General features: G+C 39.9%; 1 protein-coding gene across 1 annotated transcript in view; it reads right to left on the bottom strand.

Annotated features, from left to right (window-relative positions):
- Oxr1 (oxidation resistance 1) overlaps positions 1 to 12,777 on the bottom strand; it is a 356,383-nt gene extending 343,606 nt beyond the window's left edge. Inside the window, exon 1 of the mRNA XM_032914831.1 lies at positions 12,599 to 12,777. Coding sequence (XP_032770722.1) covers positions 12,599 to 12,621 — 23 coding nt within the window. The 5' untranslated portion in view covers positions 12,622 to 12,777. The remainder of the gene's footprint in view (positions 1 to 12,598) is intronic.
- Between the last annotated feature and the right edge of the window lie 457 nt (positions 12,778 to 13,234).

Below are 13,234 nucleotides of genomic sequence, written 5' to 3'. Positions count from 1 at the left end.
GCTGTATTGCTATGACAAAAAAAACAACGGGGACTGTTCGTCAAAGACATTTATTTATAGTTTTAGAGGTTAGAATTCCAAAATGGAGCAGCCATATTAGGCTCCCCTCTGGTAAGGGTGGAGTTTGTTATGTAACATTTGGGCCAAAAGCCCAGAGGGAAATAGCCTGGTCCACAGGGGCCCGGCAAACATTTGGAGTGGTCTTACCTTATAACAGCCTGCTCCTCAGAAAGAAAAATCATTTGCAATAGATACGAAAGAATATTCAAGAGGCTCCCTATAAATGCTAAAGTGTCAAGAGCTATTTCTAAAAGCACATCACCAAAGTTCAAAATAGTGAAGGACTCTAAAAATATAGTGGATTCATCTGAAGAGTCAATTGTAAACCAAATTGGTATTAATCCTTTTAATAATGAAGAGATTTCAACTTGAAAAGGTGTTTTATGAATGGAAAGGCATATTGAAATTTTACAGAAGTCAAAATCATGACTCTACTCCACATCATGAGACTTTACCTCAAAGTATTACACGATCTGGGGTGGGGGGGAGCTTGTTTTCTTTTGAGCTCTTGATTTGTCTGTTTTATCGTTTCCTGTTTTCTTCTTGTAGGCTGGTTCCTGCTAATTTAGATTCCCCTAGAAGCCAAGTACTCTTCTTGTGCTCAGCTTAATTCCTAATGCTTACAGTCTTCACTGTTAACTATCATTACCCTTGGCATGAGGGTCTCCGAGTCGAGTCTACAAGCAAGTTCACTCACCCAGTATCTTAGTCATGCGACACGCACTTGTCATGCCACCGGGAAATACCTGACCAAGGAAACTTTCTTCAGTATGGAATTCTTATTGTTTTGGGTGAGACATAATGGCTTTAGGTCTATGTGAAATCTTTCTCCTCTTTGTCTTCTACAACAGACTGTAGACAATTCTGATGGTTTTTTTTGTTTGTTTGTTTTGTTTTTTGTTTTTTTTTGTTTTTTGTTTTTTTTACCATAAAGCTGGGCTTCAAGATCATTCCTGAAATCTTAATCTCATTCTTCACCTATAGCTCTAAATCTTTTCTCCAAAGAGACAAGTCAAGCTTCAACCTGTTTGCCACCATAAATATGAGTATTGCCTTTGAGAGTTAGTGAATGAACGTTGATATAAACAGGGAAAACTGACATAAACACAACATAGAATGGAAAATACATACTATGTGTAATATTTATATTAGAGATATAGAATTCATAATATACATGTATATAATGCAAATTAATCCAAAGTTCTTTTCATGTCCTTTTAGAGTTAAATTGAATTTGTCAGTATGCATAATAGCATTTTAAACTATAAACCTACTTAGAAAATATAATTCATTTCTTATAAATGTAGTAAATGCATTAATTACTTCAATAATTCAAAGCTTCGCTATATCTCCAGATACAGAAGTTGTATTAGGTTCAGATAAAATTGTCTTGGTGAACTAGAAATAAGTGATACCTTAGACAATTAACAGCATGGTGCTAAGTGTTTACAGGAGTTAAATCAGGAGAAAGCATTAGTTCACACGGGAAAGCAAACCACAACGAATGGCTTACTGCCTCTTGAGGTAATGATATTTGAACACTTGTCCCTCACAGTATCAGATTCATTTTAAAGTAATAACAACTTTTTAGAGAAGAAAACCAGAAGACAACTGAAGGGCCAGCCTATCTGGGTGAAATAAACAGCAGTACTGTCACAAAGTGTCAGTGTACTGCCCTGATGATGTCACTTCCCACCCATCAAATACAGCAGCTATCATAAACTGTTCACAAAAACAGGGACATCAAATACCGTGCATGGTATGAGTATTTCACGAGAAAAATGTGAACATATATAGAAAATTATAGACCTCAGCATTTTAAAAATGTGTTTTCTGTCACTCGAGTCATTTTTAATTTCTGCCTTATAACTGCAGTATGCTTGGGAAACACGCAAGAGCTACATTAGTGTTTCTGAAAAGTGAGGCCTTTCCTCCCCAGTGGGAAAAACGAGCACCTATTTTGTTTAAACATTCTGGAAGTGCCCGTTTAGAGAGTGCACCACACTAACTTGGGGGAAGTTGATTAAATTTCAGTCCTCTGGCCGATACATGAACACTATTAAGGGAAGTCTTTGTCTCTCCCAGCACACCACCACTGTGCGAGCACAAGACACTGTACATAATGGATGTCCAGTGCATCTGGCTATTTGGCTTCTGAAAATTTGAATCCAGTGATTTCTTTATCCCCATCTGGCTGCCAGAAGCCAAGCAAATATTAATTGTTCTCCCTTTTTTTTCAAAGTCTCACAATAGAGGCCAGACTTGCCTCAAACCTGGGCTTAAGTCTCCTGAATGCAAAGATGGCAAATTTGCACCATCATTCACGGAGGAAAAAAAAGATATTTAAAAAAAATACTTAGTGTATATGTAGGCATCACAGTACAAAGTGGCTTGGGGTCATCACTTTTCAAGAACTCACAATTTGTCAAAATCAGTTAATACTCATCTTTCCCTACAAACACTAATCAACATAGATCAACATACCGTAACACGAAAAAGGAGGAGTTGGGGTGCTAAATTAATAGGTTCCTTGGAAGTAAAAAGACTTATTCTTACTAGTGGAGGTCTCCAAGAGGGTGGGACTGGACAGCCATTCTAGTTGAAATCAGAGAAAGCTCTTTCTATACTTATACTCTGTCTGTTTTTTTGTTTGTATGAGGAAACACTTTTAGAAACAAGTCACAGTCAGTACACTGAGCCAGGGTGATGGTGTGCGCCTGTGATCACAGCCCTTCAAGGGAGAGGCAGGGAAATCAGGAGTACAAGGTAATCCTCAGCTTCATAGAGAATTCTAAAACAGACCGAGTTACCTGAGACACTTTCTTTAAAAACGTAAGCATGATAAAGTCCCCCTCTCCACATACCTTGTAATTTAAGGAGCTCACTTTACATAAGTTTATAAAACCCAACTAAACGTCTAATATTACCAACCGCATTGCCTTCCACAGGAAACTGAAGGGAATATCACCAGCTTCCTCACTCCCAAGACTGTCTACTACCTGATGCTGTTATTTGAAAGATGAGTTCTAGTAGATAGATGGGAGAAAGTGAAGAGAACCATTCTCACTGGAAACGGAGGCTGGAAGTTGTAGAATTTGCTTAGGGTTGGGGCATACAAACAAAACAGGACAACTTACAGGATTCTTCCTTCCACTCTACAAATTCTGGGGACCAAATGCAGGTCACCAGACAGCAAATACCTGTGACATCTCAACAGTCCTGTCATGAGTTTTCACTGTGAACGCAATACTAAAATTAACAAGAACAGGCAGAAGAGATTCTTTCAAAAGTACAACTTGGAAGAACCATAAAATACAGTAGGATTGCTACTCACATCTAGGCGCAAGCTGATCTGAGAATGAACCTTGTTAGAGGAGTCCTCTCCTTGGACTGGAGACACAGGTCTCCCCTTGCTACAATTCCTACCATCAGCACACTGCAGACTTAGATTCCCCTGCAGGTTTCTTTTCCACAAGAGGGAACACACTTGTTAAAATTACTCAGGTATCCATCCACTCAAATATTACATGCCAATTAAAAATCAGGCAATACCACTTATTTCCAGAGTAAGGCAGTCTTTGTTTATGGACTTCAAAAAGAACCATATCATGGGACAAGAATAATTCCATTAAACTCATGTAATTCTATGAACAGTTTCCACTGACATTTGGTAGGCTGCTCTACATCCCTAAGTAAATATTTACAGGATTATCTTCCCTCAAAATACAAATGACAATTGTGAGGGAGTGTGAAAATTCACAGGGATTAATATGGAAAGGGTTAGTCACTTCTTACAAGAGTCAAAAATATGTCTTGTGGCTTAACTTGAGTACCCTGGACTCATTATGTGGTCTTCAATACGAGAAAGAGGCAGCTCAGATGCTAAGAGGGAGGATGCTACAGCTGCACAATGGTGATACTGATGAAACAGATGAAGCTCTCCCTCCCTGGGACTCTAACATGGGCAGTGTTGAATGACAGCACCCTGGCATCGACTCTCCCACCTTCAAACCCCAACATGAACATCTTTCACTATCTCAGACATTTTGGGTGCCTACCGGTGCACTCTGAATTTAGTTTTTTCTTTTGGAATGAAGGGACGTGTTTTCATTAAATTGCCTATTTTGCATTTTTTACTCATCCCCACAGCATCTATTTGCAGAACACCTACCAACTTGTGGCAGCCCTGACAGATAATTAAGCTGCAATGAAGAACTAGCTCTCTTGCTGAAGTTCACCTTGTTTCAGGTGACCCTAAATCAAATCAGCCCATCACAGCAGGGTGAAGTGAGGTTCCCTAAGACAGGAGCCTGTGTCAGCCATGTGCTGTGACTACGTACTGGGTCATACTCACCAGCTTCTGAGATCTGACAGTCACATCTGCTTTAATCCCTCATCCCCCTAATGCCACTGGTCCCTTTCCTCCTCCATTTCTTCATCCTCTTCCTCCATTCCTCCCCTGCCTCCTCTCCCTTGTCCTCCCTGACCACCCACCTTCCTTGATGTACTATTTGTTTTCTGCTTATTTCATTTAGTCTTCTGACTCTATGTGTGCGTGTACATGTGCATATGTCCACACACATGTGGAGGTCAGAGTTGACACTAGTTGTCTTCTTCAGTTCCTCTGCACCTTAGTTTTTGAGATCATCAATTCAGGTAGAGTGGGTGGTCACACGCCCCATGCATTGCCCTGTTTCAATATTTTAGGCGAGAATTGTAGGAATGCACAACCAAGCTCGGCATTCCACATATGGGTACTGAGGATTTGAACTGAGGTCATCTTGCTTGAGTGGCAAGTACTTTCCTCTCTTTAGCATGTGTATGGTCTTTGAAGATTGATTTCCCACACTGTTGCCAGGGTAAAATTCTTTTTAAAAAAATGGGTCAGGGAGATACCTTACCGCCTGGTCAGGTGGGAACTCCTGAGGCTGCAGAGCAGAAGAGACCACCAACACTGCCCACCCCTGCCCACATCCCTGGCCCAAGAGGAAACTGTATAAGGCCTCTGGGCTCCCGTGGGAGAGGGCCCAGGTGAGGCAGGAGCCCTGCCTGAGACACCGCCGGAACCTGAAGGAAACAGACCGGATAAACAGTTCTCTGCACCCAAATCCCGTGGGAAGGAGAGCTAAACCTTCAGAGAGGCAGACACACCTGCGAAACCAGAAGAGACTGCTCTCTACACACATTGCTGATTCCAGAGGAAAACACCGGAGGCCATCTGGAACCCTGGTGCACGGAGGCTCCCGGAAGAGGCAGCGCAGATCTTCCCGGTTGCTGCCACCTCAGAGAGCCCGTGGGCAGCACCCCGCGAATGAACTTGAGCCTCGGGACCACAGGTAAGACCAACTTTTCTGCTGCAAGTGACCTGCCTGGTGAACTCAAGACACAGGCCCACAGGAACAGCTGAAGACCTGTAGAGGACAAAACTACACACACAAAAGCAGAACACTCTGTCCCCATAACTGGCTGAAAGAAAACAGTAAAACAGGTCTACAGCACTCCTGACACACAGGCTTATAGGACAGTCTAGCCACTGTCAGAAATAGCAGAACAAAGTAACACTAGAGATAATCTGATGGCGAGAGGCAAGCGCAGGAAACCAAGACTACATGGCATCATCGGAGCCCAATTCTCCCACCAAAGCAAACACGGAATATCCAAACACACCAGAAAAGCAAGATCTAGTTTCAAAATCATATTTGATCATGATGCTGGAGGACTTCAAGAAAGACGTGAAGAACTCCCTTAGAGAACAAGTAGAAGCCTACAGAGAGGAATCACAAAAATCCCTGAAAGAATTCCAGGAAAACACAATCAAACAGTTGAAGGAATTAAAAATGGATATAGAAGCAATCAAGAAAGAACACATGGAAATAACCCTGGATATAGAAAGCCAAAAGAAGAGACAAGGAGCTGTAGATACAAGCTTCACCAACAGAATACAAGAGATGGAAGAGAAATCTCAGGAGCAGAAGATTCCATAGAAATCATTGACTCAACTGTCAAAGATAATGTAAAAGCGGAAAAAAGCTACTGGTCCAAAACATACAGGAAATCCAGGACTCAATGAGAAGATCAAACCTAAGGATAATAGGTATAAAAAAGAGTGAAGACTCCCAGCTCAAAGGACCAGTAAATATCTTCAACAAAATCATAGAAGAAAACTTCCCTAACTTAAAAAAAGAGACACCCATAGGCATACAAGAAGCCTACAGAACTCCAAATAGATTGGACCAGAAAAGAAACACCTCCCGTCACATAATAGTCAAAACACTAAATGCTCAAAATAAAGAAAGAATATTTAAAGCAGTAAGGGAAAAAGGTCATGTAACATATAAAGGCAGACCTATCAGAATCACACCAGACTTCTACCAGAAACTATGAAGGCCAGAAGATCCTGGACTGATGTCATACAGACCCTAAGAGAACACAAATGCCAGCCCAGGCTACTGTATCCTGCAAAACTCTCAATTAACATAGATGGAGAAACCAAGATATTCCATGACAAAACCAAATTTACACAATATCTTTCTACAAATCCAGCACTACAAAGGATAATAAATGGTAAAGCCCAACATAAGGAGGCAAGCTATACCCAAGAAGAGGCAAGAAACTAATCGTCTTGGCAACAAAACAAAGAAAGGCACACAAACACAACCTCACATCCAAATATGAATATAACAGGAAGCAATAATCACTATTCATAATATCTCTCAACATCAATGGCCTCAACTCCCCAATAAAAAAGACATAGATTAACAAACTGGATACTAGCGAGGACCCTGCATTCTGCTGCCTACAGGAAACACACCTCAGAGACAAAGACAGACACTACCTCAGAGTGAAAGGCTGAAACAACTTTCCAAGCAAATGGTCTGAAGAAGCAAGCTGGAGTAGCCATTCTAATATCAAATAAAATCAATTTCCAACTAAAAGTCATCAAAAAAGATAAGGAAGGACACTTCATATTCATCAAAGGAAAAATCCACCAAGATGAACTCTCAATCCTAAATATCTATGCCCCAAATACAAGGGAACCTACATACGTAAAAAAACCTTACTAAAGCTCAAAACACACATTGCACCTCACACAATAATAGTAGGAGATTTCAACACCCCACTCTCATCAATGGACAGATCATGGAAACAGAAATTAAACAGAGGCGTGAACAGACTAAGAGAAGTCATGAGCCAAATGGACTTAACGGATATTTATAGAGCGTTCTACCCTAAAGCAAAAGGATATACCTTCTTCTCAGCTCCTCATGGTACTTTCTCCAAAATTGACCATATAATTGGTCAAAAACAGGCCTCAACAGATACAGAAAGATAGAAATAATCCCATCGTGCTATCGGACCACCACGGCCTAAAGCTGGTCTTCAATAACAATAAGGGAAGAATGCCCACATATACGTGGAAACTGAACAATGCTCTACTCAATGATAACCTGGTCAAGGAAGAAATAAAGAAAGAAATTAAAAACTTTTTAGAATTTAATGAAAATGAAGATACAACATACCCAAACTTATGGGACACAATGAAAGCTGTGCTAAGAGGAAAACTCATAGCACTGAGTGCCTGTAGAAAGAAACAGGAAAGAGCATATGTCAGCAGCTTGACAGCACACCTAAAAGCTCTAGAACAAAAAAAAGCAAATACACCCAGGAGGAGTAGAAGGCAGGAAATAATCAAACTCAGAGCTGAAATCAACCAAGTAGAAACAAAAAGGACCATAGAAAGAATCAACAGAACCAAAAATTGGTTCTTTGAGAAAATCAACAAGATAGATAAACCCTTAGCCAGACTAGCGAGAGGACACAGAGAGTGTGTACAAAATAACAAAATCAGAAAAGAAAAGGGAGACATAACTACAGATTCAGAGGAAATTCAAAAAATCATTAGATCTTACTATAAAAGCCTATATTCAACAAAACTTGAAAATCTACAGGAAATGGACAATTTCCTAGACAGATACCAGGTACTGAAGTTAAATCAGGAACAGATAAACCAGTTAAACAACCCCATAACTCCTAAGGAAATAGAAGCAGTCATTAAAGGTCTCCCAACCAAAAAGAGCCCAGGTCCAGACGGGTTTTGTGCAGAATTCTATCAGACCTTCATGGAGACCTCATACCAATATTATCAAACTATTCCACAAAATTGAAACAGATGGAGCACTACCGAATTCCTTCTATGAAGCCACAATTACTCTTATACCTAAACCACAAAAGACCCAACAAAAGAAAGAGAACTTCAGACCAATTTCCCTTATGAACATTGGCCTTAAAAATACTCAACAAAATTCTGGCAAACCCCGAATCCAAGAGCACATCAAAACAATCATCCACCATGATCAAGTAGGCTTCATCCCAGGCATGCAGGGATGGTTTAATATCTGGAAAACCATCAACGTGATCCATTATATAAACAAACTGAAAGAACAAAACCACATGATCATTTCATTAGATGCTGAGAAAGCATTTGACAAAATTCAACACCCTTCATGATAAAAAGTCCTGGAAAGAATAGGAATACAAGGCCCATACCTAAACATAGTAAAAGCCATATACAGCAAACCAGTTGCTAACATTAAACTAAATGGAAAGAAACTTGAAGCAATCCCACTAAAATCAGGGACTAGACAAGGCTGCCCACTCTCTCCCTACTTATTCAATATAGTTCTTGAAGTTCTAGCCAGAGCAATCAGACAACAAAAGGAGATCAAGGGGATACAGATCGGAAAAGAAGTCAAAATATCACTATTTGCAGATGATATGATAGTATATTTAAGTGATGCCAAAAGTTCCACCAGAGAACTACTAAAGCTGATAAACAACTTCAGCAAAGTGGCTGGGTATAAAATTAACTCAAATAAATCAGTAGCCTTCCTCTACACAAAAGAGAAACAAGCCGAGAAAGAAATTAGGGAAACGACACCCTTCATAATAGACCCAAATAATATAAAATACCTCGGTGTGACTTTAACCAAGCAAGTAAAAGATCTGTACAATAAGAACTTCAAGACACTGAAGAAAGAAATTGAAGAAGACCTCAGAAGGTGGAAAGATCTCCCATGCTCATGGATTGGCAGGATTAATATAGTAAAAATGGCCATTTTACCAAAAGTGATCTACAGATTCAATGCAATCCCCATCAAAATACCAATCCAATTCTTCAAAGAGTTAGACAGAACAATTTGCAAATTCATCTGGAATAACAAAAAACCCAGGATAGCTAAAACTATCCTCAACAATAAAAAGGACTTCAGGGGAATCACTATCCCTGAACTCAAAGCAGTATTACAGAGCAATAGTGATAAAAACTGCATGGTATTGGTACAGAGACAGACAGATAGACCAATGGAACAGAATTGAAGACCCAGAAATGAATCCACACACCTATGGTCACTTGATTTTTTTGACAAAGGAGCCAAATCCATCCAATGGAAAAAAAGATAGCATTTTCAGCAAATGGTGCTGGTTCAACTGGAGGTCAACATGTAGAAGAATGCAGATCGATCCATGCTTATCACCCTGTACAAAGCTTAAGTCCAAGTGGATCAAGGACCTCCACATCAAACCAGACACACTCAAACTAATAGAAGAAAAAAACTAGGAAGCATCTGGAACACATGGGCACTGGAAAAAATTTCCTGAACAAAACACCAATGGCTTATGCTCTAAGATCAAGAATCGAAAAAATGGGATCTCCTAAAACTGCAAAGCTTCTGTAAGGCAAAGGACACTGTGGTTAGGACAAAGCGGCAACCAACAGATTGGGAAAGATCTTTACCAATCCTACAACAGATAGAGGCTTATATCAAAATATACAAAGAACTGAAGAAGTTAGACAGCAAGGGAGACAAATAACCCTATTAAAAAAATGGGGTTCAGAGCTAAACAGAGAATTCACAGCTGAGGAATGCCGAATGGCTGAGAAACACCTAAAAAAGAAATGTTCAACATCGTTAGTCATAAGGAAATGCAAATCAAAACAACCCTGAGATTTCACCTCACACCAGTGAGAATGGCTAAGATCAAAAACTCAGGTGACAGCAAATGCTGGCGAGGATGTGGAGAAAGGGAACACTCCTCCATTGTTGGTGGGGTTGCAGACTGCTACAACCATTCTGGAAATCAGTCTGGAGGTTCCTCAGAAAAATTGGACATTGAACTGCCTGAGGATCCAGCTATACCGCTCCTGCGCATATACCCAAAAGATGCCCCAACATATAAAAAAACACGTGCTCCACTATGTTCATAGCAGCCTTATTTATAATAGCCAGAAGCTGGAAAGAACCCAGATGCCCTTCAACAGAGGAATGGATACAGAAAATGTGGTACATCTACACAATGGAATATTACTCAGCTATCAAAAACAATGACTTTATGAAATTAAGTAGGCAAATGGTTGGAACTGGAAAATATCATCCTGGTGAGCTAACCCAATCACAGAAAGACATACATGGTATGTACTCATTGATAAGTGGCTATTAGCCCAAATGCTTGAGTTACCCTAGATGCCTAGAACAAATGAAACTCAAGACGGATGATCAAAATGTGAGTGCAGATCGCTCATGAGAGACACAGCCAGAATACAGCAAATACAGAGGCGTATGCCAGCAGGAAACCACTGAACTAAGAACGAGACCCCTGTTGAAGGAATCAGAGAAAGAACTGGAAGAGCTTGAAGGAGCTCGAGACCCCATATGTACAGCAATGCCAACCAACCAGAGCTTCCAGGGACTAAGCCACTACCCAAAGACTATACATGGACTGACCCTGGACTCTGACCTCATAGGTAGCAATGAATATCCTAGTAAGAGCACCAGTGGAAGGGGAAGCCCTGGGTCCTGCTAAGACTGAACCCCTAGTGAACTAGACTGTTGGGAGAGGGCAGCAATGGGGGGGGAGGGTTGGGAGGAACACCCATAAGGAAGGGGGGGGGGGGGATGTTTGCCGGAAACAGGAAAGGAATAACATTGAAATGTATATAAAAATACTCAAGTTAATAATAAAAAAAAAAAATGGGTCAGGATTTTTAACAGATTTGAAAAGATTATCAAGACTTAGAGAAATTAAAATTTTTTTAAAATATATAATGATAATTTCATTTTAATAAAAATATAAGCATAAATTACATTCTATACTGATGATTTACCATTTAAGTATTTCATTAGTGGTATACAGAATATATTTTAAATCTCCTAATTCTATTGATTTATGTATTCATTCATTCATTTATGCATTTATCTATCCAAATGAGGCACCCAACACTCAGGCCTAAAAAATCCAAGGACACATTCTATGGAAGCTATTAAGAATTAAGTTCTTCAGAACACTGCACTAAATTTAAACAAATAATTATACCCTTTGCCCTAAATAAATCCCTTACTTATCTAAAAATGAATTCACAGAGCTACAACAGATCAGCAAACAAATCCTGACTCTGATGCCATTTCTGTTTGCAGAAGAAAATGAGATGAGTTCCTGAAGAAATAGGAGTTAGCAGACGGCCCTTACAGCCTTGTATTGAATACTGACACTTCTCTTTCTTTATATTTAGATACTTCACAGTGCCATTTCTTTACACGAAAAAGAACTCTGGTGTTCAGATTCATCCCTCGACATTACTGTTCCTCACTGGTATAGAAAAGCTGTTGATTCACAGGAAATTATCTTGCTATTTCTTGTTTTTATTGTCACAGACATGATTAAGCAGGAACCAAAAGCCAAAGATGAGCTACAATGGAGCTATTCGGAAATATGGACCTACGATGGAATTTTGAGTTCTTTTTAGTTTCACTTAGTTAGATTTTTTTTTGAGACCTAAGGCCTAAAGAAAGGAGAAACTGATGAGCAAACATCTATTCTCCATGCAAGGCTGCGTGGTTGGTTTATTAGTCCTTGGTCAGAGAGCAGATACTTGTGGGAAAGCGCATTGGAGAGATACACTCTTCCAGTTTCCAGTTCCCCTAGTGTGGGAGAGAAAGCTATTAGGTGCCATTGATGTTCGGTGTGAGGCTTGGACCCTTTCAAGAGTCCCAAGATGTCATAGCACTGAAAGGGGATGATGAAAATCTCACAGGTCCCCACCCCTAGATGAAGTACTACACATAATCAATAACTACCGAAACAGAGAAGGAATCCGAAGACGAGCCGCTAATAGGTTATCCAATCCCATTTGGTCAGCCCTAAACACATATGAACATGAGCAACACTAAATAACCCTGCAGGTGGTACCGATGCATATGTGTAACAATAATAAAGACTAAGCAGTCATGAATGTGAGGAGTGGGGAACACAAGGAGTTGAAGGGGAGGAGAAGGAAAGAGACCGGATGAAAATAAAGTAACCATATACCGAATTATCTAAAAGTAAATTAGAAAGAAAAAAATCTCTTCTCCCTCTTATATAAGACAATCAGAAAGTTCAGTTTTTAAAATACTATGCCCAGGTTCCAATAGGAAAACTTTCACGAGCCCCTGCTTCCTACGTACATGTATTTGTTCTTGAGAATAGGATGTAATTCACTCACCATGATAGATTAGATACAGACATTGCAGCAATCTGTGACGGAATCCTGGAGAGTCCAAGTAGGGAATCAGTATGTCCACTGGACAGGACCACTGCCACTTTCCACTCTGCCCTTGGAACAGGCACAGACCACTTATTTATTCAGGGTTTGAGAAGACCTGAGGAGAAAACAAAAACATTGATGTTTCTAGGACAGACTCTTAGGAACAGCAATAGATCCCTTTCACCAGACTGGAGCCACAATATAGAGAAAGACACGCCAGGGTATATTATATTTTCTTAATGCAAACAAGATGCCATTCATCAGTGATAGAATTTAAATGACCATATGAATGGCTGAATTCCCTACCTATAAAACCCACTGAATGGTGACCGAGATAGTCTTTCTCTGAAGTAGGGAATACAGAGAAGAACCCAAAGTAGTTTTAGAGGAATCTATTTTTTCTTTTTTTTTTTTTCTTTTTTCTTTTTTTCGGAGCTGGGGACCGAACCCAGGGCCTTGCACTTGCTAGGCAAGCGCTCTACCACTGAGCTAAATCCCCAACCCCTAGAGGAATCTATTTTTTAAATTAGTTTTACACACTTGTGACAAAAGTGATCAAAATCCTGATTTTCTTACAGCAGATACACTAAAAGA

This window comes from Rattus rattus, chromosome 1 (genome assembly GCF_011064425.1).
Source record: "Rattus rattus isolate New Zealand chromosome 1, Rrattus_CSIRO_v1, whole genome shotgun sequence".
NCBI lineage: Eukaryota > Metazoa > Chordata > Mammalia > Rodentia > Muridae > Rattus > Rattus rattus.
This window is presented reverse-complemented; position numbering and strand designations above follow the sequence as displayed.